Source organism: Rhinolophus ferrumequinum, assembly GCF_004115265.2.
Source record: "Rhinolophus ferrumequinum isolate MPI-CBG mRhiFer1 chromosome 15 unlocalized genomic scaffold, mRhiFer1_v1.p scaffold_54_arrow_ctg1_1, whole genome shotgun sequence".
Classification (NCBI taxonomy): Eukaryota; Metazoa; Chordata; class Mammalia; order Chiroptera; family Rhinolophidae; genus Rhinolophus; species Rhinolophus ferrumequinum.
Window position 1 is genome coordinate 13408357 of NW_022680357.1, and position 27984 is coordinate 13436340.

Genomic DNA, 27984 nt, shown 5'->3' on the forward strand with positions numbered 1-27984 from the left:
CTTCTCTCCCTCTCGCCCCGCCCCTTCCTCCACCCCTCCCCCGCCGCCGCGTCCTCCCCGCGCGGGGCGTGCTGGGAACCCGGGGGGGGCGGGGCCTCGCGGCCCTGCAGCCTCGTCAGGCTCAGTCCCCTCCCGATAAACCCCTAAATAGGGACCTTCCCGGGGGGCGACCCCGGCTTTTTTGGCAGAACCCCCAAGTTTAAGAAGGTCTTCCTCCTGGCTTATAGTTGTGGAGTGGAAAGGAACCTGAAAGCGGAGAATTCGGGAGCTTGTGAGGTGGAACCCGGGGAAAAACCTGCCAACCAGGATTTGGTACAATTCAGTTCTTTCGATCTTTTGAGGGAAAGCGACTTAAACGGGATGTCGATGAAAAACCATCGTTTTGCCTTTCTCCTCTCTCTGTCTGTCTCTCTGTCTCTCTCTCTGTCACACACACACACACACACACACACACACACACACACACATCTTGTCACGTGATTCTTTTTTTTTTTTTAATTAAATGACGCATGTTTTCCACACCATCCTTAATCTAGTGCAACCTAGTGGCGAGTGGAGAAAAAAAAAACTGCCAACTGAGCTGACCGCCAGGTCCTTCCGGCCCTCAGGGTTTCTCGCATAGTTACGACCCAGCTGGCAAAGATAAAGTGGGAGAACTAAGACGAGGCTGGATGTTGTCACCGACAATTAAGAGGTCCTCGTGTCTTTTGTAAGATAAACTAATTTTTAAAAGCCCTGCTCCAAAGCTCCTTAAAAAAGAACACAACTTTTCTAGTGACAGGTTGGGCGAGCAGAAAGGAGACCTTAATAATTGAAAAAGCCTTGTGAAGCCAAGCACAGCTTTTATTTTAGGTGGATAGATATGCCACGTTTGGGTTTTGTTTTGTTTTGTTTTTCTTTGCCTCACAATCTACTTTTACCTAAAATTAAGAAAATACACAACAATTTTTTTTTTAACTCACTAGGCACAATTATCATTTGTGAAACTGCCAGCTGCTCACTATTTCCTGTTGCAAATTAGGAGACAAACAAAGCATATAGAGCTACCTGTGAATCTAGACATAGTTTAGGATGTGCTATCTGAATACTATGGAAAAGTTTACTTCTGAAGTTTGACAAGAAACAGGTTCACTTTGCCAAAGAGTCAGCAACTAGAGATGGCCCAAAGAACTTTTTTCCCCCTGCAGTCTGCAGTGTGAGGCAATTTCATCAGGCAATTTGCAGTAAGTGGGGTGAATTTCAGGGGAAGCTAATCCATCCCTATAGACATCCTTGTAGAGGTGTTGTGGAGGGCAAGATCAAACACGTAGCTGAAGAATCCTTTGTGATTGAATTACATTTTCCAGTACGCAGATGACAAGTACACACACATCATCTGCTTGCTTAGGTATTTATTACTTCTGAGTAAATCTTCATTGGATCTGTGTGTGGGGAGGATTTTCCAAGTGGGAATTAGAACAGATGGAAAAGCAACCCTGTTTCTTGCGTTTTTTTTTTTTTTCCAAAGTACCAAACCAATGTGCTTCTCTTTAGGGGTGTTTTTCTTTCTCTTTTTTTTTTCTAGTGGAGTATCTCTGAACATAGACCACAGTAACTAAAAATATAAAAAAGGAAACAAAATAATTGTGGGTTTTTTCATTGCTTTTTTAAAAAGAGGGTTTAGCCACAAAACATTAATAAAGAAAGAGCAAACACATTTTGTTTGAGTTTGCTTGGCATTCTTTCAAGTCCAGAGCTGTGCCTGGTCTCAACAGGTTAAATGCAGTAAATGAAAATGAATCAATCATACAAAATGGAAAGCAAACGAAAAGTCTAAATTACAAATAATTTTTAAAGAAATGCAATTTTTTTTTTTTTTTTGTAGAAAACTAGCCTGAGCAGAGTACACTAGCCCTTGGAAGCAGGTAATTATGAATCAAAATACAATTTGATCTTTATGAAAGAGTGCTTTAACCTTTTTAAGATATATTTTCTTAAGCATAGCCTCTGTTAATCTTGTTCCTATTTCTTTGCTGGGCAAACTCTTTTCTCAGAGAGTAAGAGTAAGTTTCAGTATTTTCCTTATCCAAATTATAATCTTCATATTTATGAAACCAGGATGTAGATTGATTTTTGTGCTGTTTAAGCAGCTACTTTACATTCAATTCAGCTCCTAAATTAATCTGGCTGCCACCAAAGGAGTTTCTCCCCGATTAACTTCTGTCTATGTTAGGTTAGATTTAATGTCTTGAAATGATAAGTTATGAAAGAAGGATTTAAGAGAAACCGAGCTTTGCTCATTCATACCTGAATGCTACAAGGAAACTAAATTGAATAAAGAGAGGATAATGTGTTCAAGTACCAAAATTTCCCATTCGTTTTTAAGGTTTTACCTAATGATATTTACCTAAACTCCTATTCCTGAAGAATATTTTAACGACAATCATTTCAATGTCCTCTCCCCTTTTTCAAATGGAAAATGAAATTGAAAAACCAACTAGTTTCAATGACTTGTGTCATTTAGTCAGGACTGGTACCTCATCAATTCGTGCTTCAGTTCATCTGTAAACTTGGGTGATAATTCCCGGTCCAGAAACCTCCCAGGATGGTGAGGGTCAATAAAATTCGGGAGTGAAAGAAAGCATAAAAGCAAAAATGTCAAGAGAATACAAATGATTTATTAGTGTTTAGTATCTGGGACCCGGATGGAAGTTTCCCGAAAGACATTTGGGTACTTTCCTTAAAACTGTTGATGTAGGTGGTGGTTCCCTTTTGCGTCTTTGAGCTTCAGGAACTAGCAAAGAGTCAAAGTAGAATTAGAGAAAAGTCATTCTTAATCTTGGCAGGGAGGCAGCAGGGATTCTGAGTATGGTTGAAATCCTGAGTAGCTGAGATCCCTGTGTGTCGAGGTTAAGTGCTGAAGAACACGTGTGGAGAACTCAAGCCGACCCAGCTTTAAAGCCTGATTTAAGAAATAAGACCTTGGGCAATGCATTCAACTTCCCGCACCTTAGTTTTCTCTGCTTTCAAATGAGGACAATAAAAGTGCTTTCCTGTGGTTCTCATCATTTTGGTCTCAGCTCTGTTGTCATTTCCTAGAGTGGCCTTCCCTGACTATTTTCTCTGAAGTGACTCCTCCCCAGCCCCTTTCTAACACAGGACCTTGCTTTTATTCATAGCACTTATTGAAGTCTGAAAATCGTTTTAACTTTTTGTTTGCTGGTTTAGTGCGTTTCTGTGTTAATACTGTAAGCTCTTTGAGGACAGGCATCTTGTCTGACATTTATTTTGTTATAAGCATGAACGCTCAATAAATGCTTGGTGAACATTTAAGATTGCTGTGAGAATTAAATGAGAAAAGCCATGTCAAGAGGTTAGCATTGTGCCTGATATATAATCAATTAAAAAAATCACGATCACTTAACAAATACGTAATTACCTAACTATGGGTCAGGCACTGTTTTACAAATGCCAAGTTAACTCATTTCTCCTCTGCATAATCCTACCACGAACCCCCTTTTATAAATGAGGAAACTAAGTCACAGAGAGGAACTTGCCCAAGATCACACAGCTAGAAAGGGGCAGAGCCAGGATTCAAAGCCAGGCTCGAAACCAAACTCTTATACACTAAGTTTTGAGGCCTTTGAAGAAGATAGTAATTTTGAAATTTTTATTGTGGGTGCAAAGGAGAGGGAAGAACGTGAGGTATTGGCTTAGCCTAAGCAGACCTGGATCTTTGTCTTTTCTGATTTGGGGGACATGCTATCTGTGCCAAGGAGGAAGTCGTATTTTCTTGAAGTGCGTTGGCCCGCAAGTCCAACCCCGTTCCTCGGGTGTCCCGGGCGCAGCCAGCATCCACCAAGGCCAGCCAGGCCCCCACCCGGCAGCCAGAGGATCCTTGGCTCCAACTCGCCGCTGGCCCGCCGCGTGGCCGCGCCCGGCCCTGGCCCTGGAAAAAGTTTCCAAAAGGCGCTGCTCGGCGCTAATTGGCCGAGGCGGATGCGGTCCCGTGGTGCGGCCGCCAATGAGCGGCGCAGGCCGCGAGCTTAAGGGCGGGGGCGGTGGCCCGAGGTCCGATCCGCGCCGCCCCCGGCCGCCACAGCTTCTGCCGCCGTCGCCTGTCCTCGTCCGCCGAGCCCGGGTAAGTGCGGAGCTGCAGCCGCCGCCGGGGGTGGGAGCAGCCCAGGGATCGCCACCGCCCCGGGCAAACTCTTCTGCCCCGGTCGGGCGCTCGCAGCGCTCTCGGGACCCTCGGCCGTCGCTGTACAGGGACCCTGCTTGCGCGTCTCTTCCCGGCCACCGGGTCTCCTCCGGTCCTGCACGCTGGGCTCGAAAATCCCGCTTCTCTGGAGCCTCCCTTCCTAACTTCGTGCCTTCCTATTTTTGTTTCTCTCGTCCGGCACTTCGTCATTGCCAACTTTCTCTCGCGCGCTGCCCTCCCCTCCTTCCTTGACTTCCTGGGTCTTTCTGTTCCCCCACACACACACCCCCGCTGTCCCCAGTCCCCGCAGAAAGGCTGCTCTGCCTACCTATTCCCGCCCACCCCAGACTGGCCTTGAGTCCCCTATTCTCTTGCCCTGTTTTCTGCCCCTCCTCAAGTCCCCGCCACGCACTTTCCTCCTGCTGCCCCCATCACCCCTTCATTCCTCCTGGCCCTCGTCGCCCACTTCCCCACCCTGCTTTCACCCTCAGTGCAGGCCATTTTCCAAAAACCTCCTTCCTCCCGGCAACTCCCTCCCTTCGGGAGCGTGTTTGGAACCGTACCCTTCCCTCCGCTTTTCTCAGATCTCTGCTGCAGGACGGCTCAGATTTCCCCTGACAGCACTTTGGGGACGGATTGGATAAAGGATGAAAACGCTTATTCTACAGCTTGAATGCGGTGGCTGGGCTTGCCTGCCTCTCTGAGGTCATGGGAAACCCCTGCCATCCCCTGGACACCGATTTGGTGGAAGCTATTAATAAATGACCTCCAGTCCGTCCAGGTTCTCTGCCTCCTGAGGGTCTTAGCTTCCTTGATTTCTTTCTCCAGGGTTTGTACAGGTTGTGCCTTTTAGCCCAAGGCCCATTTTAACTTAAAGTCTGAAGAAATGGCCTTTGCAGCGTGTGCTGAACAGAGATTTATCATTTTCGGTATTAGTTTTGTCTGTATGTTCTAGGAGAAGATGGCATTTTAGGATATGGGTAGGGTGCTTTGAAGAGGGATTGAATCCCCGTGATTCCCAGAGCCACTTGTTAACTAACACACACACACACACACACACACACACACACACACCACACACACCACCTCCTCTCTCCCCCAGCACACATACTGGTATTCAATCAGTTTTGAAACTTACATCTTTCCTGTTAGTGGCTTTTGTATAGGATTAGATCCAGGTGATCTATGTCCCTAAAGTCTTGGGGGCCTCTGGCTGGTATCATATATTTTATCCCATTTTGGAGAACAGTTTCTTAACTTGGCTTATTCCACGTTCAGATGCTATTTTTGTTTCCAAACTGTGTTCTTTTGCTTTAGAACACGTGAGCCCAGAGATATTACACATCCTTTCCTTACAAAGATAATTTCCTAATATGAGTGCACCTGGGTACAGAACATTGGTGTCACCTGCTAGTATTGTTTACAGCCAGTACTGATGTAAGGTGCTTTCTATCTGCTTCTCCCAGTTGTGCCTGGCACTTAGTAGCTGTTCAGAAATGTTTGGAAAGGGATAGAGGACAGGGGAACCACAGGAAGAAAAACTCTGTCCCTGGCCTCTCGGTACAGTAGAATAAAATTATCCTGGAACAACAGTTATTCTATGCTTTTGTCCAAGTTTAAGCATTTTAAAATTTCAAAAGTAATGTGTGCTTACTGTAAAAAAATCAGTGTATATAATAGTGTCAGGTACAAGTTCTCACCTCACTGCCTGCTTTACCCAGGTTCTTCTGGTACATCTTTTCAGATCCTTTTATGCACAGAGAGGGAGATGCATTTGTAAATAAAAATGGTGTGCTTTCGTAACATATCATGAACTTTCTTCAGTATTAATACATGCAATTCTTCTTAACAACTGCATAGTTTTCCAATCAGTCCTCTGTGGACAGTTAAGTTTCCAGTTTCCACATCAGTGAATGATGGTGTACACCCTTGAGCGTCTGTTCTTGCATGCCTGTCCAAGTAGTTCTGTAGGTAGATCAGTGCGGACTTTGAAAGCACAAACACAGAAGCCAGACTTGCTGACTCTTGACTGATTTTGCCCCAGTGATGTCATCTCTGCAAAATGCAAAGGCTGCGCCATAACATAGAAGCTGTTGGAGCACATGCCGGCATTTGGCACCTTTTTTCTCTCCCTCCCTTTCCCTTCAGCTCTTCCATTTGTTTTGATTGGGAAGGATTGGGGTTGGGGTGGAGAAGGGTGGTGAGTTAATTCCTGAGGGTTTCTAGGTGTGTATTGCGCCTGACCATCAGGCCTTGCCTTTCTTCACTCGGGGAAGCCAAGAGAGATTGCTTTGTTTTTTTTTCTAGTTTTGAAATCAAAGGTGTGTGTTTTCAGACTTTTCTAAGTTTAACCATGGAGGACATGCCAGAAAAAAAAAAAAAAAACACTTGGTGAAATACATTTTTGTAGGAGTAGTAGATCTAAGTTATGCAGAATAGAAAACGGATACTTTTTGAACCACTTGGCATATATGCTGTGGCATATACAGTTGAGATGCTCATTAAATCTGCCCACAATGCTGGGGCATGATGGCATGATGGTGTATTGAGAACACAAGTTAGGAGACTGAATGCCTGTAGTGCAGATGAAATAAATGCATGCAGTCTTGGTTTTTAAGATGGTGGGTACACAATTGTATATACTGTAACCAAGCATTAACACCTGTCTGTCTCAGTGCCTGTTAAAAGACTGTGGGCCAATGAAGCGAGTGAATTTGACCTCTAATCAGTCTGTTTGCAATCCCAGGGAGACCTTGAACTTGAATTTAAAGACCCCCTCACCCCCACCCTTGCAGTTGGGTCTGGTTTGGATCTGCTGCTCATTTGCACCTACTAGAAATGGCCAAGGCATACAGTGTGTCTGCTCCAGCTTCCGCTTCTAAGAAACCGAGTGATTGTCTTGCTTACTCTTACAGTTGAATGGCTTGAAGGAGATAAAGTTATTTGAAAATAACTTATTAAATGCCCAGCACACAGCAAACAGAAGGTGAGGATTAAATTCAGTAGATAATGTTGGAAGAAGGGAACCTTCGCAAGTCATTTTATCTGCTTTTTTGTAGCAGGACGACGCACACTAGAACTTTTCACATGGCAGAGGAATCCTACACTTGTAAGATTGCTGTGTCATAACATCGTGAAGTTTAGCTGTTACTGCTTCCCTCTTAGCTTGGAGTCTATTTTTTCTCTTCCCTGAGGATTGTTTTTAAAATGCAGGGAGTTTAGGTTGAAATGCCAGGCCTGTCGTTTTTTGCCATTTAGTTTAAGGAGTCAGAGATTGTCCAGCCTGTGAGATAAGCTCAGGTCTCTGCTTAGTTTCTCCCCAGTCCCTGAAGCCCCAAACGAGATCCTTCCTATCAGCGGGGTTGTAATCAGAGCCTCTCCTGCAATAGAAGCGCCTCCTAAAACATCTCAAATTAATTTCTTTGCTGAGGATTAAGTTTTAAGCCTCATTGGCCATGATATCAGTGTTTTAAGACTTCTTCTAAAACTCCTAAGAGTGCAAGATGACAGTTACTAAACTCCAGTAAATGTATCAGATGCCCCTTATGTGAACCTGGAGAGGGGCCCATTTCCAGCATGGCGTCCTCTCCCCCAGCCCCGTCCCATTAAGGAGAGGCCACTCAGGTGCTGAGGGAGAGAGGTTTTCCCCACCCTGGTAAGTGGCGTAGGGGTTTACAGATGTAAGTTAGAAACTAGCCTTCAAAGGGTCTCTTGCTTCTTGCCTTTCCTTAACCTTGCATCCCCTTCCAGCCTGAGGCCCATGCCTGTCTTCCCCTTTGTGTATTCTTTCCACAAGCACTTACTGAGTGTCTGGTACATGCTAGAAACTGTTCTACGCACTGGTGATATAAAAGATGGAAAAGGTCCCCATGCTCAACAACTGACATTCCAGTGAGGGAAGATAAACTCAACTCATAAACTGATGAAATGAAACGAGGGTTACTATGACAGTGAAGGGCTGGAGGGGGACTAACGTGGGATATTCAGATAAAGTCTCCCCCAGGAAGACCTTTCAGCTGAGATCTGAATGGCAAGAAGGAAACCTTCTGGGAAGAGATCTGAGGGAAAAGCATTCCAGGCAGAAGTAGCGAGTGCAAAGGCCCTGAGGTGAGGCGTGCGTGATGTGTTCAGAATTAATGGCTGCACAGGACTCACAGCTGGGTGAGCTCTGGGCTCTTGCCGTTGGTTTGGTGACTGCCTGTGAGGTGAGATGTGGGCTCATCGGAGCTTGTGGCTGGAGCGGGGGTATCAGACCCAGGTTTACGGTACTTCTTGCCATGTTAATTACTGTTATTTACACTCTGTCCTTTTTACTTTCAGCAAACAAGGTCTATCACCCCCATAAGTTAATTAGAACTCTCTTGTGGCAGAAATCCAGCTGAGAAAGGGAGTTGATTATCTCTCACGACCATAAATCAGCTACAACTGGGTCCAGGTGTTAACAATACCATCAGGACCTCTTGGTCCTATTTTCCTCTGTTTTGGCTTCATTTTCAGGCAGTCTCCTCTCTCGTGATACAAAGATGACTGCTGGCAGCTCTGGGCTTACCTCCTACCATCTTAGGAACCCTAGTGGGAAGAGAGTGTTCCTTTCTTTTCCTTCCCAGGGTTATGGAGGTATAATTGACATATAACACTGTGTAAGTTTAAGATGTACCCCGTGATGGCTTGGTGTGTATATATATTGTGAAATGATTACCACATTAAGGTTAGTTAACACCTCCAGAGAGTTTCTTTCTTTTCTGTCTTTTTTTTTTCCCAACAAAGCATTTATTCACTCATTTCCTGCCAGTGACTCAGATTCAGAAGTTTCTCAGAGCAAGGGTGGTAAGAAATCAGTTTTGGGGGCTGGCCGGCCCCCCAAGAGTTTCTTTCTTGATAGCTCTTGAAAAGACCTGGACTTGGGCACTTTTTGTCTCAGCTTGGGTTAGGTCCACCCCTGTCATTGGCTCAGCTTGGGTTAGGTCCACCCCTGTCATTGGCTCAGCTTGGGTTGGGTCCACCCCTGTCATTGGCTCAGCTTGGGTTAGGCCCACCCCTGTCATTGGCTCTGCTTGGATTAAGTCCACCTCTGAGCCAGTTACTGATACTGGAGGCTTGAATAGTTGTGTGCCTTCTCCCAGATGCAGAAGTTGATGTCAAGTCCATGGAATGAGTGTAGGGTCAGTTTCCCTAAGGGAATATTGGGGTGCTGTTACAGAAAGATAGAAGAAAGAATCCTGGATTGGAAAAAATCAGCAACATTAACAGTTTTCTACTCTATCCAGCTTCTCTGCCTAGATCAAGCTTTCAGGGAAACTTCCCCAGAAGTGGATGAGTGGGAGGGAACATGACGTTTTCTGTGAATTGGGAAAGGGAGAGAAGCTAGGTAGAGAAGGTGTGCGTACAGGTACTGGCAAATAGAGAGTTATCAGTGAGTACTGTGCTCGAATATAAGTACAATTGTTCAATTTCCTCCAGCGATCTAGAAGTTGGTGATTGTGTCCATGTCAATCTAACATCTCAAGCCAAATGATTTGTGTTTTTAGCCCAAAATACAACTTGTTGGTTACGTCTTCCAAAGTGAGGGGTTGCATTCATTCTTTCGTCCCCAAGGATACACAGCAGACTGAGCTTCCTTGAAGGAAGGACGGGACCTTGGAGACATCTCATTTGGATTCCTAATGACCTTTGACAAGCTCAGAGCCTTAAATAAATTCAGAAAATAAGCTATGACATCGACAGGCTCTATCAGCAGAGTCTATAAAGTGACAACTGTTAATACAGTTTGTTCCCTAACTTCTGCTCTAGATATCTAAAGGTCCTCAGAGCCAAGGTTCTATCCTCCACTCCCTTCTAGCTACTGTCGAATTTTCTTGGCACACTCAGTTCTCCAAAATCCTATGGACTTCCTCATCCTCACCTCCCACTTACTCCTCCACCCGGTTTATTTCTCCTCCTTCCTCCACTGTGATGAAACTATTCTTGCTCACATCACCAGTGACCAACATTTCGCTAAGTCTCGTAGGTATTTTCCAGTCCTGATCTTCCCGGCTTCTGTATTGCATCATGGATACTGTGGAACGTTCCCTTTTCACCCCTTGAAACCATCTACTCCCAGGACAGCTCACGCTTCCTGGTTCTCATCTCCTCTTGCTCCTTCGATGACAGTTTCTTTCTTGTCCACTTTTCAAACACAAGCATTCCTCAGAGTTTCATAAATAGCCCTTATTAGATACTCCAGTGTTTCTGTCTTAAGAAAAAGGGGAGAAGTAGCTACAAACTTATGACCCTTAAATTTGTATCATTAGCCCAGACTTCAGCCCTGAGTTTCAGATTCCATTTCGCATGTAGATGTGTCACAGGCGTGTCAAACTGAAAATGACCCAGCCTGGGTTCATTATCCCTTTGCCTTAAAGACTTCTGATATTCTGCATCTCTGGTGATGGGGATGGTGGTGGCCCCCAGTTGCCCAAGCTAGAACCCCAGGAGATGTCCTCACTTCCATTTTTGCCTTATTCCTACCCTCTACTGTAATAAATCAGCAAATCCTGGTAGTTTTATCTATCCATAGACTATAACATGCAGGTAGGGTATATTTTGTCTGGGTTTAGTTTTACTTTTTTGGCTATGTTTCATCATATAATCCAACATAAAGTTAGGAATTTTTTTTTCCCATTACAGATCAGCTCTTTAACCAGATGTGGGTAATAATTTTAAAACCTTCTCTCCTAGACGCCATGTCACAAGAAGAGTGACCACGTCCCCCGTGTTCACAATGGAGGACTCGGGCAAGACTTTCAGCTCTGAGGAAGAAGAAGCTAACTATTGGAAAGATCTGGCTATGACCTACAAGCAAAGGTCAGTTCTTTGAAGGCCACGCTGCTTTTTGTTTTCATAATGATGGCAGCATTTATTGTGGGCATATTATGTGACAAACACGGTGAGGGCTTTGCATACATTTTCTCATTTAAATCTTCAAGTGTCTGTCCCTGAAGAAATCCTCATCACCCCATTTTACAAATGAGGAAACAGCCTCAGTGAAGGCAAGTAGCTTGCCCACCAAGGTCACACAGACACTCAGTAGCAGAGCTAGAATTTGAACTTCAAAGCTGATGGTCCTAAGAAAACTGCTACTTCCCATCTTATTTCCTGGAAGGGTTTTATTACTTCCCGGATGCCATATCAGGTCAGTGCTTCTGGTGGGGGGAAGAACTTCTCCCTGTGCCTAGCAAAATGGGTTGTTGCAGATTTTAAAATATGAAACCAATGTTTCAGTGCACGTATGGCGGGGGAAAGGGGAAGAAAGAGAATGTGTGTGTTCAGCATTGTTTCTTTTATTTTTCGTGGACTCTTACCATCTCCATGTGGAGGTCTTATTCCAGTCCCTCTAATTTCTTTATTCTTAGTTTGACTTAAAGATAACTCAGGCTGATATTTTAAAAAAATGTCCCTTGCATTTTAAGGATTGAGAAGCTAGTATTGGGTGTTTGGGATGGCGTAGGGACACATTATGTGTGTGTGTTACATGTCATTGAGTCGGCTCTGACTCCTGGCGACCCTATGCGTGAGTGACGTCTACAATGTCCCTCCTCACTGCCCTGCTCAGCTCCTCAAGACTCTTGCGTGTGGCTTCTTTTATGGACTCCGCCCATCTCATATTCTGTCTTCCTCTTTTCCTGCTGCCTTCCATTTTCCCAGCATTATTGTCTTTTCCAAAGAACCCTGCCGCCTTCTGATGTGTCCAAAATAGGACAGTTTCAGTTTTCTCATTTTTGCTGCCAGCCATATTTCAAGCTTAACTTGCTCTAAGTCCCACTTGTCCGTCTTTCTGGAGGTCCAGGGTTCCATCCAGAGAGCCCTCCTCCAAAACCATATTTCAAATGAGTCTGTTTTTTTCCTGTCAGCCTTCTTCCCTCTTCTGCTCTCGCATCCATACGCAGTAATGGGGAGGACAAGGGTGTGGGTGATCTCAGCCTTGGTCTCCCGTGACACATCTGGGCGCGTGATGGTCCTTCTAGTTCTTCCATTGCTGTCCTTCTGCGTCTCAGCCCTCTCTTGATTTCTTGGCTGCAATCTCCAGTTGAATTGATGACTGAATCAGAGTAAGCAAAACCTGTACCAGCTTCTGTTTATGTTAAAGTTGTGTGTGTCTTCTGTGGTCATGGTTTTTGTCTCCTTGACAAACCCAGTATAGTGGTGTAATAAGTCAACATTTCTGCTTATAAACAAATCTGCAGAGGATGCACAATTCAAAGTATAGTTACTACATGTTGGGCTGAAAAGCTATATATTGAATGAATGATTGAAGAGTGAATCGGTTAAGAAATGGCTTTGGAGTCAGGCACTCCTGGGTTCAGGTCCAAGCTCTGTTTCTGACTTCTTGTGTGACCTTGAGACAAGTCACTCATCTTGTCTAAACTTCGTCTCATCTGTAAAATGAGGCTAATGATAGTTTCTGTCTCAAAAAATAGTTGAATAAAGAGCTGACCCATGTATAACACACAACAATGTGTAAGTGCTTAATAAATTATTTTCTGACATCCGGGAATTCTGCCGTAGGGCAGAGAATACACAAGAGGAGCTCCGAGAATTCCAGGAGGGAAGCCGAGAATATGAAGCTGAATTGGAAACACAGCTGCAACAAATTGAAACCAGGAACAGGGACCTCCTGTCAGAAAATAACCGCCTTCGCATGGAGCTAGAAACCATCAAGGTGAATGGAGTGAAAGGAAATGCGTGCAGGTGGTGAGAGGCTTCCAGGGTGGCATGTGTGACTGGGCAAGGGAGCCCTGCAGAGTGAGGGGCTGTGGCCCTGGGTGGATGTGGTTGAACTCTTTATGTCCCAATGGGAGGAGTTCTGTGAGAAGCAAGTCACACACGTGACCCCGGGGCCATTCTTGGCTTGTCTGTGATCTCATAGAGCATGTGAAAGGAGACAGTTTTAGCATAAGAAGTGTCACTAGAATTGCTGATCGTTAAATTATAAGGTCCAAGGTTATGCTGTCCAGTATGATAGCCCTTAGCCACAAGTGGCTATTGAAATTAATTAACATAAAATAAATTCGGCTTCTCAGTCATACTGGCCATACTCGAAGTGCTCAGATGCCATATGTCTAGTGGGTCTCATTGTTGGGCAGAGGGGTTGCACGATGCTTCCATCATTGGAGAAAGTTCTGTTGGACAGTGCCATCTAGGGCACCTGGGCACTGTCCACGTTTGAGGCCTGGTAATTCTGGTGTAGGGCCTGAGTTGTGCATTTAGGATGTTTCACCGGCCCCCACCTATTAGATGCCAGCTGCGCCCCCTGCCCCAGGTTGTGACAACCCATAATATCTGTAGACGTTACCAGGTATCTGCTCGAAAGGGTCAGGCCTGCGTTTGGACGTTCTGTACGGCTCAGCAGCCTCAGTGTGGGGCACTAAGTATAACTGTGCCCCACAGACTGGCTCTCAGCCCTCGCTGCCAGGAAGATCACCTGGCCAGCTTCGTAAACATCAGACAGGCCCAGGCCCAGCCCCGCTCCGAGGTTTCTGTTCTCAGTAAGTCTGGGTAGGGCCCCGGCATGTCTGCGTATCTTTATTTTTTTTCCAATAAAGCTCCCAATGTAAATTTTGAGGAGCTGCTGCAGGAAAGAGCCAAGGCCCTGCAGTGTGTGACCGGGGCTAACATGTGATGGGAGGAGACATGCCCCTCGCCCCCCTGGAAGCTTCGTGGGCCAGACAAACCTAACACCAGGAAGCACTTAGGGAAAAGATGTCGTTACGTAGTGTGATGGTGAGATCTCCTGAGAGGAGGCTCTACATGGGTTGGAAACAGTGTCCTCGAGGCGCCAGAGGGACTTGGGCTGGTGTTTGCAGCTGAGGGGGGTGTGGCCAGCAGCTTGGTGCACAGGGCTTGACTAAGAGTCCATCTGGACCTGCTATCGGTACAGGCAAGAATGAGTGTCAAGTGGACCTTGGGAGTCCTGGCTTTATTGGCACATGGGGTAAAGTGGGGGCCAACACATGGATTGGGGATTGAGGGGTGGGGAGGGGCAGAGGAAAAACCCCAAAATCCTGAAGCTGAGCAGTGGAGCTCAGGCTTTTCTGTTGTAGGCCACAGAGCCCAAAGCGGCCATCTACAGATCAGTCTGGCCTGTAGACGCTGTTTGCTCAGCCTTTGGTGGTTTTCAGCCAGCATTTCATCGTGAAAGTTTTCAAGCACACAGCAAGGTTGAAAGAATTTTCCAGTGAACATCTGTATATCCACCACCGAGGCTCTGCCAATAACCTTTGCCTGACTGGCTTTTTATTACTATCCATCAGTCTGTCATGTTTTCGTGCATTTCAAAGTGAACTGCAGACATCGATACACTTCCCTCTAAATACTTCCGCGTGCTGTTAGGAACTGGAGTCAAGGGTTTGTTTACAGTTTATTCTTTTGATAGTGAAGTTTACATCTTTAGTGTTTTAAAAATATTTTTATTCTCCCCACCTTCTTCTGCCTATTTTTAAAATATTTAATATCAACATTCAAAGTTGTGAGGGGGTCACAAGCTGGATTTCCGACTTCCTTTAAGAACTGGCAGCCCCGACACACCAGGCCTGCATTCTTCCAAACCAGCAAGAAGCTGAGTAGTGGTTGCTTAGAGCAAGCACTCTCCAGTTTGCCCCAGTCTCAGTGACTGCCCCCATCTCTGACGTGGAGAGATGAGTGTCACTTGCTTTATCCCTAAGCCTCGCCCACTTCACTCATTTTGTTAACAGCCTGGCCCCTGCAGACATTAGCATCTGACGCCTGCCATAGGCACCGAGGAACTATCATAGGTCTTACGTGGAAGGGGACTCGGGGGTGGGAAGCTGTGTGGAAGGAAGATGAGTGGCGTGGACGCTGGTTTGCAGAGCGAAAGAGGCCCTCATGGATGGTGAATAAGTAGCAAGCAATTACCAAGTAAGTAACTGCTTCAAAACTGAGCCCTAGAACCTGCGAAAGAATTTCCTTACAGCCACGTGAGAGTCAGCTTAGAGCAAGGGAAGAAATAGAAATACTTCGTAATAAAGAAGTGCCACCAGCCCATGCTTGTCACCTAAGAGAAATGTATTCAACTGAGTCAGACTTCTTGACAACTGGCCTATTCATCGCCGGTTGAATAAGAAAGCCTGGAAGGGATCAAACAGAGCGTCTATTGATGCCTCCGTCAGCTGACAGCATATTATCATTAGCCCCAAATGGAAGCGTAACATTTCAGCAACAGCTTTTCATGTCCACGAGTTCAAAGGACACCCTTTGGATGGGTATGCTGGGGGAGAAGTCAGCTGCATCCTCTGAGAACCTGCATTTGAATGTAGGTTAATGACCTACGACTCCTTACTGTCCTGTTTTATCTGGAGATGCACGTACCTAAAAGGCGTGAGGTCATCAGAGCCTCGCCTGGGAAATCGCTGTGCTGGGGGCCTGGCTGCCCCTGTTTGTCTGAGTGGAGATGCTTCCCCTGCTCACAGCCAGGAAACGGAGAATCAGAGGGGACCAAGAGCCTGAGGCTGTGCCCTCCCTGGACGCACCCTGTAAATAATTTGCTCGTTCTGTGGTCATTCCTCTTCACAGCGGCTCCCCACGCCTCTGGCCTACACACCATTACGTCACTCTCCCCAGTGCATCCAGACTGTTTCTAGCAACAGCTTTGTTTACTCGACTGAGTAAAGGAAAGGAAAGCATTTGCCTGTTTTTTTTTAAAACTTTCTAATTAGACCTTGGGCCTTTCCTGTGGGAAGTGAGCGTGTTTTTTTTCATATGTGCAGATGAAGGAAAGGTAGTCAGGGTGCTTGGTGAGGGAAAGTAATTTGAAAGAGGAGCGGGAGCAGAATTTTGTGTGTGTGAGTGTGAGAGAGAGAGAGAGAGAGAGAGAGAGAGAGAGCACAAGTGAGCACGTGCGCAGCAAGTACGTGACCTGGATTGAAATGTTTGAGGGCAGTTTAGCATGGTTGTTGTAAGAGCCTGTGTCCAGGTGGCTTGGGTTGAATCTAGGCTCAGTCATTTGCTACCAGTTGACTTTGGCTAACTAAGTAACAGCCTCAGTCCCCACATCTCTGAATGAGGCAATATAAGTAGTGTACTGAGCAGAGGCTGGCACAGGGTGCACATGATAAATGTTAGCTGCTGCAATTGGGCGACACAGATGATTGAGACGCCATCGGGGCTATTCCTTGCCTTGGAAAACACTAGCCAGATCAGACTAAGCTTTCTTTCATAATTCATAGCAGGTTCCCCCCCTCTTTGTTCCTTTCCTTCCTTCCTTCCCTCCGCCAGAGGTCCAGAAGTGCCTTCTAACTCCCCGAGGCTTCAGGGCAGTGTCCTGGATCACGAGGTCAGAACAGGTGTTAAACTAAGTACACGATGTCCTGCTCTTGTGAGGCACATACAGCCAAAGCCATCGTGATTCCTGATGTTCTCTGTAACCCACGGATGTCCTGTGACGCGGGGTTGTGTTTCCGCCGTGGATGAGGCGTGGAGAGGTTTATGTGGCTTTCAATGGCTGTGGACTCCTTGAGCAAAATGATGGTTGAAGATAGTTGGGGGCTTCTTGACACCCAGAGGCTGCAAGGACCAAATGTGCAGGGGGCGCAGGGCAAGGTACAAGACGCTTAGGGCCTGGGAGGCAGGAAGCATTCAGGACACGACAGCTCCCTGGTCCTGCCCCCCGTCACTTGCTTAAGAGTCCACAGCTGTGGAGAGAAGCTTCTACAGACTGAGTTTAGGCTTGTGCCTGCCTGTGGCAGGCGGCTGGGAGGAGCTTCAGTGTGCTGGGAGGACTGGTCTCCCGAGGGCCCTATAATAACAGATATAAACCCTTCAGGAAGTCAGGGTGCTGCTGGGCTTTGGGGAGGGGGAGGAATGGTACTCGGTGGCTCAGAACAGCAGGTGGCCACTCCAGCAGGACAGTGTATGTTTCAGGAGCACTAGCAGATGACAGGGAAGGGAGATAAACAGCTTGTCAGAAGGCTTCAGGGGGTCGCTCACGGTCCATTTTGTCCTTCAGGAGAAGTTTGAGACGCAGCATTCTGAAGGCTACCGGCAGATCTCTGCCTTGGAGGATGACCTTGCCCAGACAAAGGCAATTAAAGATCAGCTGCAGAAATACATCCGAGAGCTGGAGCAAGCAAACGATGACTTGGAAAGAGCGAAACGGTAGGTGGAGGAGTAGAAAACAGGTCTTGGAGCCTCTTGTCTCTGCTTTTTGCCCCCAGCGCCTGGGTCCCCCGGGCAAGGTGTTGAATTTAGAGACTTCAGCAGTGAGTGAAACCAAGCCAGTGTCCTTAGGGATCTTACATTCTCACTATGACAGCAGTAAGTGCTGCAAGTCCAGGGTGCCATGGGGTGTGTGACAGGATGGCTGAATTTGGCTGTTGGGGGCGGAATGTCAGGCACGGCTTCCCAAAGGAACGCCACATAGGGGTGCATTGACCAAGGGGTGCACAGGCACTATCCAGAGGGAGCATGTGAGGTGAGAACATTCCAGGCAGAAGGCTAAGCACGTGCTAAATAAATAAGGCCCTAAGGTAAGAAGGAAAGAAGCGCATTCAAAGAACAGTATTTCTTAGACATATCCTGTTGTTTAATGGAATCCTAACACAGTAGTCACTAACATTTATTGAATAACTAGTCTGAGTCAGGCTTTTTATTTTATTTATTTATTTAAGAAAACACTTGTTAAAATTTAGATATAGCACAGCCAGCTTTATTTGTGAAACAAGGAAATAAAAGGTTACTTCTCTTAAAGTTTAGATATAAATTAAGTTTGCTAATATTGGTTGAGGATTTTTGCACCTATGTTTATCAGGGATATTGGCCTATAATTTTATTTTATTTTGTAGTGTCTTTGTCAGGTTTTGGTATCAGGGTAATGCTGGCCTTGTAAAATGAGGTTGGGAACCTTCCCTCCTCTTCAATTTTTTTGAAATAGTTTGAGAAAGATAGATATTAATTCTTCATTGAACGTTTGGTTAAATTCACTTGTGAAGCATCTGGTTCAGGGATTTGGGTTTTGGCAGCTTTGCAGATTACTGATTCAATTTTGTTAATAGTTATTGGTCTGTTCAGTTTTTCTGTTTCTTCCTGATTCAGTCTTGGAAGATTGTATGTTTCCAGGAATTTATCCATTTCTTCCAGTTTGTCCAATTTGTTGGCATATAATTGTTCATAGTATTTCTTATAATCCTTTATATTGCTGTGTTGTTGGTTGTCACTTCTCCCCTTTCATTTCTGATTTTATTTATTTGGGCCCTCTATTTTTTTCTTGATAAGTCAGGCTAAGGTTTATCAATTTAGCTAGACTTTTCAAAGAACCAGCTCTTGGTTTCACTGATCTTTACTATTTTGTGTTTTTTAGACTCTTTCATTTATTTCCATTGTGATCTTTCTCATTTCCTTCCTTCTACTCATTTGGTCTTTGTTTATTCTTTTTCAAGTTCCTCTAGGTGTAAGGTTCGATTGTTTATTTGAGGTTTTTCTTGTTTACTGAGGTAGTCCTGTACTGCTACACATTTCCCTCTTAGAATTGCTTTGGTCGTATCCCATAGATTTTGGATCATTGTGTTTTTATTTTCATTGTCTTAAGATTTTTTTGGATTTTTTTCCCCTTGATCTCATTGTTAACCTATTCATTGTTTAATAGCATGTTATTTATGCTCCACATGTTTGTGTGTTTTTCAGTTTTCTTCTTGAAATTGATTTCTAGTTTCACACCATTGTAATTGTAGAAGATGCTTGATATGATTTCAGTCTTCTTAAATTTATTGAGACTTGCTTTGTGGCCTAATATGTGGTCTGTCCTGTAAAATGTTATGTGTGCACTTGAAAAGAATGTATATTCTGCTGCTTCTGGGTGAAATGTATTAAAAATATCAAGTCCATCTGCTCTAATGTGTCATTTAACAAGACCAGTTTCCTTGTTAATTTTCTGTCGTGATGACCTATTCATTGACGTCAACAGGGTGTTAAAGTCCCCTACTATGCCTGTATTACTGTTGATCTCCCTTTATGTCTGGCAATATTTGTTTTATATATTTAGGCACTCCTATATTGAGTACATAAATGTTTATGAGCGTTCTATCCTCTTGTTGGGTGATGCCTTTATCGTTATGAAATGCCCTTCTTTGTCTCCCTTTACAGCCCTTGTTTTAAAGTCTATTTTGTCTGATATAAGTATTGATACTCCAGATTTCCTTTTATTTCCATCAAATACCTTTTTCTGTCTTTTTACTTTCAGTCTGTATGTGTCTTTCGATCTGAAGTGAGTCTCTTGTAGGAAGCATATGCTCGAGTTTTGTTTTTTTAATCCATTCAGCCACCCTGTCTTTTGATTGAAGCATTTAGTTCATTTACATTTAAAATAATTATTGGTAGATATAGTTATTGTCATTTTATTGTTTTCTCATTGTCTTTGTAGTTCTTTCTGTTCCTTATTCTCTTGCTCTCTTCTCTTGTATGTTGATAACTTTCTTTAGTGTTGTGTTTGAATTCCTTTCTCTTTATTTCTTGTGTATCTCATAGATTTTTGGTTTGTGATTTCTACATACCAAGCCATGTTTGTAGCAGTCTGTTTTAAGTTGGTGGTTGCTTAAGTTCGAACACATTCTAAAGTCACTACAATTTTTACTCACCTCCTCCATGTTTGTTTTTGTCATTATTTACTTTTGTGTGTGTGTATCCCTTAATTTATTGTAATTACACACAGTCTTCCTACTATTGCCTTATAACCTTTGTACTAGCTTTATAATTTTCTGATCCCCTGATTTTACTGTTTGCCATTGTCAATAAAAATTTTGTCTTTTCCTATATCTTCTTATTCATATTTTTTATTTTTTCCAGTTAAAGAAGTCCCTTTAACATTTCTTGTAATACTGTTTATTGGAGAAGAACTCCTTTAGCTTTTTCTTGTCTGGGAAATTATCTCTTCTTTGATTCTTAATGATACCCTTGCTGGTGGTAGGTCCTTACTTTTCATCACTTTGAATATTTCCTACCAAGCCCTTCTGGTCTACAAAGTTTCTGTTGAAAAATCAGCTGACATCTTATGGGGGCTTCCTTGTACATAACTAACTGCCTTTCTCTTGCTACTTTTAAGATTTTTTTCTTTGTCTTTAACCTTTGGTGTTTTAATTATGATGTCTTGGTGTGGGCCTCTTTGAGTTCATCTTGTTTGATACTCTCAGTGCTTCCTGGGCTGTATGTCTGTTTCCATCACCAGGCTAGGGAAGTTTCCAGTCTTTTCTTCAAGTAGATTTTCAATCCCTTGCTCTCTCTTCTCCTTCTGGTACCCCAATGACATGAGTGTTGGTATGCTTGATGTTGTCCCAGGAGCCCCTTAAACTATCCTCATTTTTTAAAATTCTTTTTGTTGCTCCAATTGGGTGTTTTCCACTACTTTGTATTCTAGATCCCTGATTCATTCCCTTACTTCATCGGATCTACTGGTGATTCCTTCTAATGTTGTCTTCATTTCAGTTACTGTATTCTTCACTTCTGACTGGTTCGTTTTTTTATGTTTTCTATCACTTTGTTGAAGTTCTCAGATCATTGGTGGTTTTCCTGAGTTCATTGAGCATCCTTATAACTAGTGATTTGAACTCTGGTAGATTGCTTGTCTCCACTTCGTTTAGTTCTTTTTCTGGATTTTGCCCTATTCTTTCATTTGGGACATGTTTCTTTGTCTCTTTATTTGGCTGACTCTCTGTGTTTGTTTCTATATATTAGGTAGATCTGCTTTCCCAGTCTTGGCAGAGTGACCTTAGGTAGTAGCTGTCCTGTGGGGCCCAGTGGCGCAGTCTCCCTGTTCACTTGAAATGGGTGTTCCAGGAGTGTTGCTTGTGTCGGTTGTGTGTCCCTTTCAGTTGTAGTTGAGCCTTGGTTGCTGTTGACACGTCAGTGGGAAGAATTGACCCTCAGGCTGACTGGCTGTGTGGGTTGGTCATGACTACAGTGGATGAACTGTTATGTGGGTGCTGACCCCTCTGAGTGGGGGTCACTTTAGCAGGGCTCTGTTGCCCCCACGTCTGCCCTTTGCATTGTTTGTGGAGCTGGTTGCGTGGCACTCTGGTGTGGTCTGAACCCGGCCACTGAGTGTGTATGTTCTGGAGCCAGCCATGTGTACCCAGCTTGGGGCCTCCTGGTGGGAACTACACAGTGATCTGTGGTTGGTTGCCACTTGTGCTGGGCATGGAGGCACTTGGGAGAGGCTATGCTGTGAACTGAGGCCAGCTGCCACTAGTGCCAGTTTGGGGACTCTGTGGTGGGCACCACAATGTGAGCTGAGGCTGGCTACCACTTGTGCCAGGTTTGTGGCCACTTACTTGAAACTGTATTCTAAGTCAACACTGGCTGCAGCTTGTGACAGGCTTAGGCCACCTGATGGGAGTGACAATGCAAGTTGAATGCAGTTGCTGCTTGTGCTGGGCTTCAGGCCACTTAGGAAGAGGTACAAGGCATGCCAAGGTCAGCTTCTGCTTGTTTGGGGTTTGCAGACCATTGAGAGATTTGAGGAGAATCTGCAGCATGAACCGAGGCAGGCCGCTGGTGTTGAAAAGCTGGGTTGGGTGTGCCAGTTGGGTGGGACAGGGTCTCAATTAGTTCAGTTTCTCCCCGTGTGTCCTTGGCACTTTCTGAACTGCTTTCCCTGCCCAGGAGCTTAAAGTGAGTTAGTGAGTTTGCGAGTGAACGAGTTCATGAGCCGGCCCTCAAGAGGAACATCTAGGTCTCCCACAGTCCCTTCGTTTGTCCCTCGCAGTCCCAGATGGTTTTTACAGCCAGAAGTGGTGGCACTGGTTCCCGGGGCTGGGGAGCCCTGGGACCTTCTGCAGCCGGGATAACCCTCTGAGTTCTGACCGCCACACGTGGGTGTGGGACCAGCCCTTTCCGCGTCACTGTCCCTCCTGCCAGTATTTATGTGGCTTCTTCTGTATGTCCTTAGTTATAGAATTTCTGTTCAGCTAGACTTCAGGCAGCTCTCAAGGGTGGTGGTTCTGTAATTGAGTCGTACTTTTGATGTGGTTGTGGGCGGCGGCGAGCACAGCAATCACCGATTGCTTTCTTGGACAGCTTTGCTTTTCTCTTACCCAGGGCCACGATCATGTCTCTGGAAGACTTTGAGCAGCGCTTAAATCAAGCCATTGAGAGAAATGCCTTCCTGGAGAGTGAGCTCGATGAGAAGGAGAATCTCCTAGAATCTGTTCAGCGTCTGAAGGATGAAGCCAGAGGTCAGAGGGCTGGGGCTTTGTTCGGTGTGTTCTCACCAGCATCGTCCCCTGTCTGCACTGAAAACATTGCCTGGTGTTTCCTTTGCTGAAAATCTGCACCCTGCTGGGCACACAGGCCGTGGAACCACACCGGGCCGGCTCTAGCCTTGGTCCCCACCCCATGCTAAGAACTGTCAGATGTCCCACCTGGAAAGACCCCTTGTGGGTATTTACACCCACCACTGGCTTTATGCTCCAAAGGAGCGCAAGAATTTTGTGGGGAGACAATTCCTGTTGATGGAATCACCAGCTAGCCCATTATTTTTGGGACTTGATGGCAGCTGATACATGTGGCTTTGAACCCTGAAACTGAATCAGTATTCTCTGAGATAGTTGTTCCTACATGCCCCTCAGTGAGGACGAAGTTAAATAAATTACAGAGATTTTTTTTGTGTGTGTGTGTAATGTTAAATGGTGGTTAAAAAGAACAAAGTACAGATACAAATGTACCTTTTATAGAACTATTGTTGTGAAAGCATATTTTCACTTAGTATTCTACATACCTTACCACATTGGAATTTTGTTGAAAGAATAAAAGCATTAGGGTATCACTACCACAGTTTAAAAAAAATTTTTTTTAACCTTTTTGTTTTTACTCAAAACAAAAATCATGTTGTTTTACAAGCCTGCCAGGCAAGGTCTTGTGGGTTTCACTTCATTCAGCGTTTCCAGCTAGAGTTTCTCGCCCTGATACTTCTTTTCCTTGACCCGGTGTCTACTGCTGGACCACTCCCCCCCCCGCCCCATCACCCAAAGCCAGGACTTAATCTGAATCCTTTTCCTGGCCCAGATTTGCGGCAGGAATTGGCTGTGCAGCAAAAGCAGGAGAAACCCAGGACCCCCATGCCCAGCACAGTGGAAGCTGAAAGGACAGACACAGCTGTGCAGGCCACTGGCTCCGTGCCGTGTACTCCCGTGGCTCATCGGGGACCCAGCTCAAGCTTCACCACACCGGGGACGTTCAGACGTGGTAAGTGGCATGGGAGTCAGGAGGACTGTTCTTTGCTGCACAAAGCTTTCCTGGGGAGAACCTGGTGTGGGTCCTGGGTGAGAGAGAATTCGGAGCAGTCTGGACAGCAGGGAGCAGAGTGGGGTGCTTCACAGGTGCAGAGCGTCGCGGTAAGTGGGGAGAGCCTCTTGGTTGTGTGGCACTGGGGAACAGTGAGTCTGATGCTCTAGAAGATGGAAGCCCCATCTCCAGGGGGCTCTGCTCCGACCACAAGAGATGTGGGCCCAGCATTCGCAGACATTTCCGTTCTTCGTTGGGAGCCAGAAATCCTCTGGTTGACTAGGAACTCTCCCAAATTTAAAATTTCAGTAACCAAATAAATTTAAAATGCATTTTGTGGGTCCGACAGTATATCCCCTCTGTAACACAAACCAGTGTAATCTGTGTGTTGTGGTAGAAAAGTAGATATTGAAGTTTTCACCCTAGCCCCTCTGTTGACTGACTATGAGACTGTCATCTGGCTACTTAATGGCAAATGATAATAGACAGTGATCACGTGCTCAGTACGTGCCAATCACTCTGCATAAACTGCTTTGCGTACCTATATGACCTCACCGAATTGTCACACAGGCCCAAGATACAAGTAATGCAGGCGCTGTCCCCATTTGATGGATGAGAAGACTGAGGCCCTGAGTTGGGGAGATTGTCAGCCAGCTGGTGAAAGCCAGAACTGGGATTCGAGCCCCGGTAGCCTGGCTCCAGGGCTTACATTTCCATAGACTGTCTTATCCCATAGCTTGTCCCCTGGGGGGGAAGAGACTGGTGAGATTTCTAGAATCCCAGTCGAGAGCAATATAGTCCACACTTTAACAGGCACATGACTCGGCTGGGCACCTTGGTGAAATGCATCTCGGCTTCAGCCTGGGGTATGGGCAGGGCCAGCGATCCTGCATTTGTGACAAGCGCCCGGTGACGGTGGTGCTGCTCTGAGGAGAGAGGTTCTGTAGAGTAGTTGGCTCAGATGCTGTTCATGTGAATTAACTATAGAGACTTTGTAGAATTTCAAGAGGGCTTGTGTTGATTTTGTTGTAAAAGAAGGACATGTAAAGATAAATATTTCACATAGTTAGTGTAAGGCTGTGAAAGGTTGGTCGTCAAATGGACTCTTAACTGGCAGCACCAGAATCAAAGGGAAGCAAAAGGACGCGTTCGCTTTCTCGCCCATCCCTGGGGGTTCGCATTTAGCCATGTTCGTGCACTTGTGACCATGGATTGGTGTTCCCTGTGTGTCCTTTTGCGCACCCAGGTCTGGAGGACTCCATGGGTGGGACCCCCCTCACGCCTGCAGCCCGGATATCAGCCCTCAACATCGTGGGAGACCTGCTGCGGAAAGTGGGGGTAAGACTGGCACCTCCCTGGGGTGTGGTGCGGCTGCTTGCCTGTCCTTGAGGATATTTCCCAGTTCCTCTCCCCTTTAACAGACTCCATGAGTTTTAGGGGCAGCTCTGGGCCTGTCAGTTCCCTTAGCCTCATCGGAGCTTCTGTGGGCATTGTTACGACAAACACCCAGCCAGAGCCCTGACTCAGTTCCCCCTTTGATCCCTGGGTACATCTTTCCGGTACCATTTTTCCTGGAATTTGGAAAATTCAGATGGTGTCTGTGATTCTTATTTTCTTAATTTGAAAAAACTGACAAACATTTGAAAGTTGCCTACTCTATCTTAATTTCTCAGGGAGTTACAGAGAAAATCTTGAAGGGCTAGCCTAGGGTGAGAAACTTGACGGGTTTTTAATATTAATTCCAGGATTCTTCTCTGCTTGAGAAATAATATTGCTGCAACTTAATGGGAGTTTGCAACTCATTTCTTCTGTTTTAACTTGGGGGTTTTGGTAGTTTGATTTTCTGTTATAGAAACAGGCCTCTATTTGACGACTTCACACAGAGTCTAGAGAAGCCCAGGGTGGTCTCAGTGCCCTTCAGCTTTTATGGAGTCTTTTTACATCAAGGCCAAGTACTTGTTCAAATCTCCCACCTCTCTCTCTCTCTCTCTGCATGTTTAACAAGGTGAACAAAAGAGTGAACACTCCCCAGAGTTGATTTCATATTTCCCACAGGTAGAGTGGGCTGGTTGGCAGGGTGAGCGATTTTCTAGGAAGCAGCCTAATTAATACCTTCGGCCAGAGGGCCTAAGAGTGGAATGCACTCGATTCTTTTGGTACCTCGCTTTGGGGTCCCAGTGCACAGCACACTTGAAGAATCATGGTTTTAGCTTGTTATCTGCATCGAGGCTCCCGTGAGAGATGAGAGTCCTTGGCTTTAACTTGAGAGATGAGAGCACATTTCTCTCCAGGCACTGGAGTCCAAACTTGCATCCTGCCGGAACTTCGTGTATGAGCAGTCGCCAAACCGAACAAGTGGCCCGACCTCAGGGCGCGGGAGCAAGAACAGAGACGGCAGCGACAGACGGCCAAGCAGCACCAGCGTGCCTCTGGGTGATAAAGGGTCAGTACCTTTGCTGCCACTCTAGGTGGGAGCCTCTAACCCCCGACTGAGAGCCATTCTTCAAAAGTTGCAGGATTGTCCGTGAACTTGATCCTTCACCCCCGTTCCTTGAGACAGAGTTAGGTGGTCTCTTCTGTTCGGGCAAACGGCCAAGGAGAGGCTTGGGGTTTTTTATCTGATTCTGTAGCCCCATCTCCTGGTTATGCTGTGAGAATGTCCTGTGTAAATCACTTTTTTGGGTTGTGAGCTTCAGACACTGCTCTGCTTCCCCCAAAAGAGGGTTTGTGTGTGTGTGTGTGTGTGTGTGTGTATGTGTTTAAGTCATTAGAACCTTCAGGAAACTGGGACTAAATTCCAGCCAGACTAGATTCCTAAAGCCAGTCACTGGATTGGAAACACATATATGACCTCTGATGGCTCCATTTATTTTCTTGCGGGAAGAAAATGAAGGCAGCTTGCAAATACAGTAATTTTTAAAATATGTGCTGCCATCTTACTGGACGCCAAGCCACATAAGTTTGGTGGGTCCAGAGCAGACAGATGACCAGAAATGAAGAATTATTTTCCACAGCACGCACATAACTTCCTGACCTTTTGAAGGGGGTGTTTTTAGAGGGTCTTCTGCGACTGGGCTTTTTGTGTGGCCTTGGGAATGTCAGAGCTAGACAGCCAGTGTCCTTTTCTTCATTTCACAGGCGAGAAAGTTGAAACCCACTGAGACTGCTGATACTCTTATAACTTTGTGGGCCCTGATGCTAGTCGATCTGTAACAGCTGTAATGTTCGCTTAATTTGGTTTACTCTGTCTGAAGGTCAGGAAAACGCCTGGAATTTGGGAAGCCGCCTTCAAATCTGTCCTCACCATCGCTGCCATCAGCCCAGGGTGTAGTCAAGATGTTGCTTTAGGAAACCCACAGAAGCGAAGCCACTGATGTCTGTGCGGGAGTTGTTACCTTTCTTCCCCTCTTTACATGAGCTTTTTTTGTTTCAAGTTAGTCTGAATAATACGAGCAAGCAGTCACACTAGCCAATGACTAAGGCCCCTGGTCCCTGGTGGTTGACCCTGTGAAATGTCTCATAATCCGCGTTGGGAATGGACAGGAACAAACCGGACCCTCTGGAAAGGGCTCTAAGGTGTGGGTGCTTAGGCTACCTTGTCATTTTGAGCTGAATCAAGTCCTGATTGGTCTTGAGAGGTGATACCTTGTCCGGAGACACCTTACAAGTGGGATCGGAGCCCAACTCAGGCTCACTCCTGCCCCACTCGGCTGGAGCCGTCTTCCAGAACAAAGCCTCGCAAGGCTCTGGCACAGCAAGGATGGGTGCACTGAGATCATGTCTAGGAGCAAAGAGTAGCATAGACTCGTGCCTTGTGTCACAACTGTGGTGTCGTGTACCTCCCACACTCTTTAACCTGCCTCTCCTTGAGGCTCTTAGAGGTGCGCTCGAGTTTCAGAGGACATTTTGTGTGGACCGGGTCAGGAAAATCTGTGTCCTCTTTTGATCGATCCCGACTGTTAGTTATCCTGAATCCCACCCCTGGCATGGGGGTGACCTCCACTTCCGGACCCCGAGGATCCTCGGGGTGGAGTGGCCTTGGAAATGCAGCATTTAAGAACAGGACTTCATTCAAGGCCATAATGAAATAACCAAATAAGGTTAAACCACCAGGATTGTTGTTAGAAGCTTCCTTGTCAAGGAAGAAATGAACACAGGATTCCCAGCATGGACCGTGTAATGCTTATCTCTGCTTGTCATGAACTGCTGTCTCACGCTTTCCATCACAAATAAAAAGAACACAGGAATTCAGGAGTATGTGTGCAACTTAACAACCTTACTTTCGTTACTAAGTTATTTTTCCAAAAGACCAGCAAAATATCCTCGATTTGAAAATGGAAGTTTTCAAGTGCTACTGACATTCAACAGAGAATCAAATATCAGTGCCCGCTTGGTTACTCTGGAAACAGTCTAACCTGTATTGGTCAAAGATGTACTTTTATTTTTTTAAAAGAACAATAAAATCAAGAGAAACTAATGTCCAACTAGTTTGTGTGGTGGTCAGTAAATGCTTTGTTTGTGGTTCTGTGTTTGCGCGTATGATG

The 27984-nt window shown here is 45.6% G+C and overlaps 1 protein-coding gene across 3 annotated transcripts; it reads left to right on the forward strand.

Annotated features, from left to right (window-relative positions):
* Positions 1-105: 105 nt before the first annotated feature.
* NDE1 (nudE neurodevelopment protein 1) lies at positions 106-27924 on the forward strand. Of its 3 annotated transcripts, XM_033101998.1 has the most exons (10): positions 106-312; positions 1865-1904; positions 10895-11020; positions 12722-12875; positions 17178-17326; positions 22256-22392; positions 23222-23401; positions 24687-24778; positions 25732-25883; positions 26695-27924. In XM_033101998.1, the coding sequence occupies exons 3-10, from the start codon at positions 10938-10940 to the stop codon at positions 26786-26788; spliced, it is 1041 nt and encodes a 346-aa protein (XP_032957889.1). In that variant the 5' UTR covers positions 106-312; positions 1865-1904; positions 10895-10937; the 3' UTR covers positions 26789-27924. The 3 variants fall into 3 exon arrangements, with proteins under 3 accessions (XP_032957889.1, XP_032957890.1, XP_032957888.1); XM_033101999.1 differs by lacking the exons at positions 106-312; positions 1865-1904 and adding an exon at positions 3963-4120 and having other exon boundaries at positions 26579-27924; XM_033101997.1 differs by lacking the exons at positions 106-312; positions 1865-1904 and adding an exon at positions 3963-4120.
* The last annotated feature ends 60 nt before the right edge of the window (positions 27925-27984 follow it).

Excerpts from the sequence above, each read along its gene's own strand:
- NDE1 (XM_033101998.1), top strand. The coding sequence starts at position 10,938 with ATGGAGGACTCGGGCAAGACTTTCAGCTCTGAGGAAGAAGAAGCTAAC. Across the intron at positions 22,393-23,221 it reads TCTGAAGGATGAAGCCAGAG|ATTTGCGGCAGGAATTGGCT; the intron begins GTCAGAGGGCTG and ends TTCCTGGCCCAG. Across the intron at positions 24,779-25,731 it reads ACCTGCTGCGGAAAGTGGGG|GCACTGGAGTCCAAACTTGC; the intron begins GTAAGACTGGCA and ends ATTTCTCTCCAG.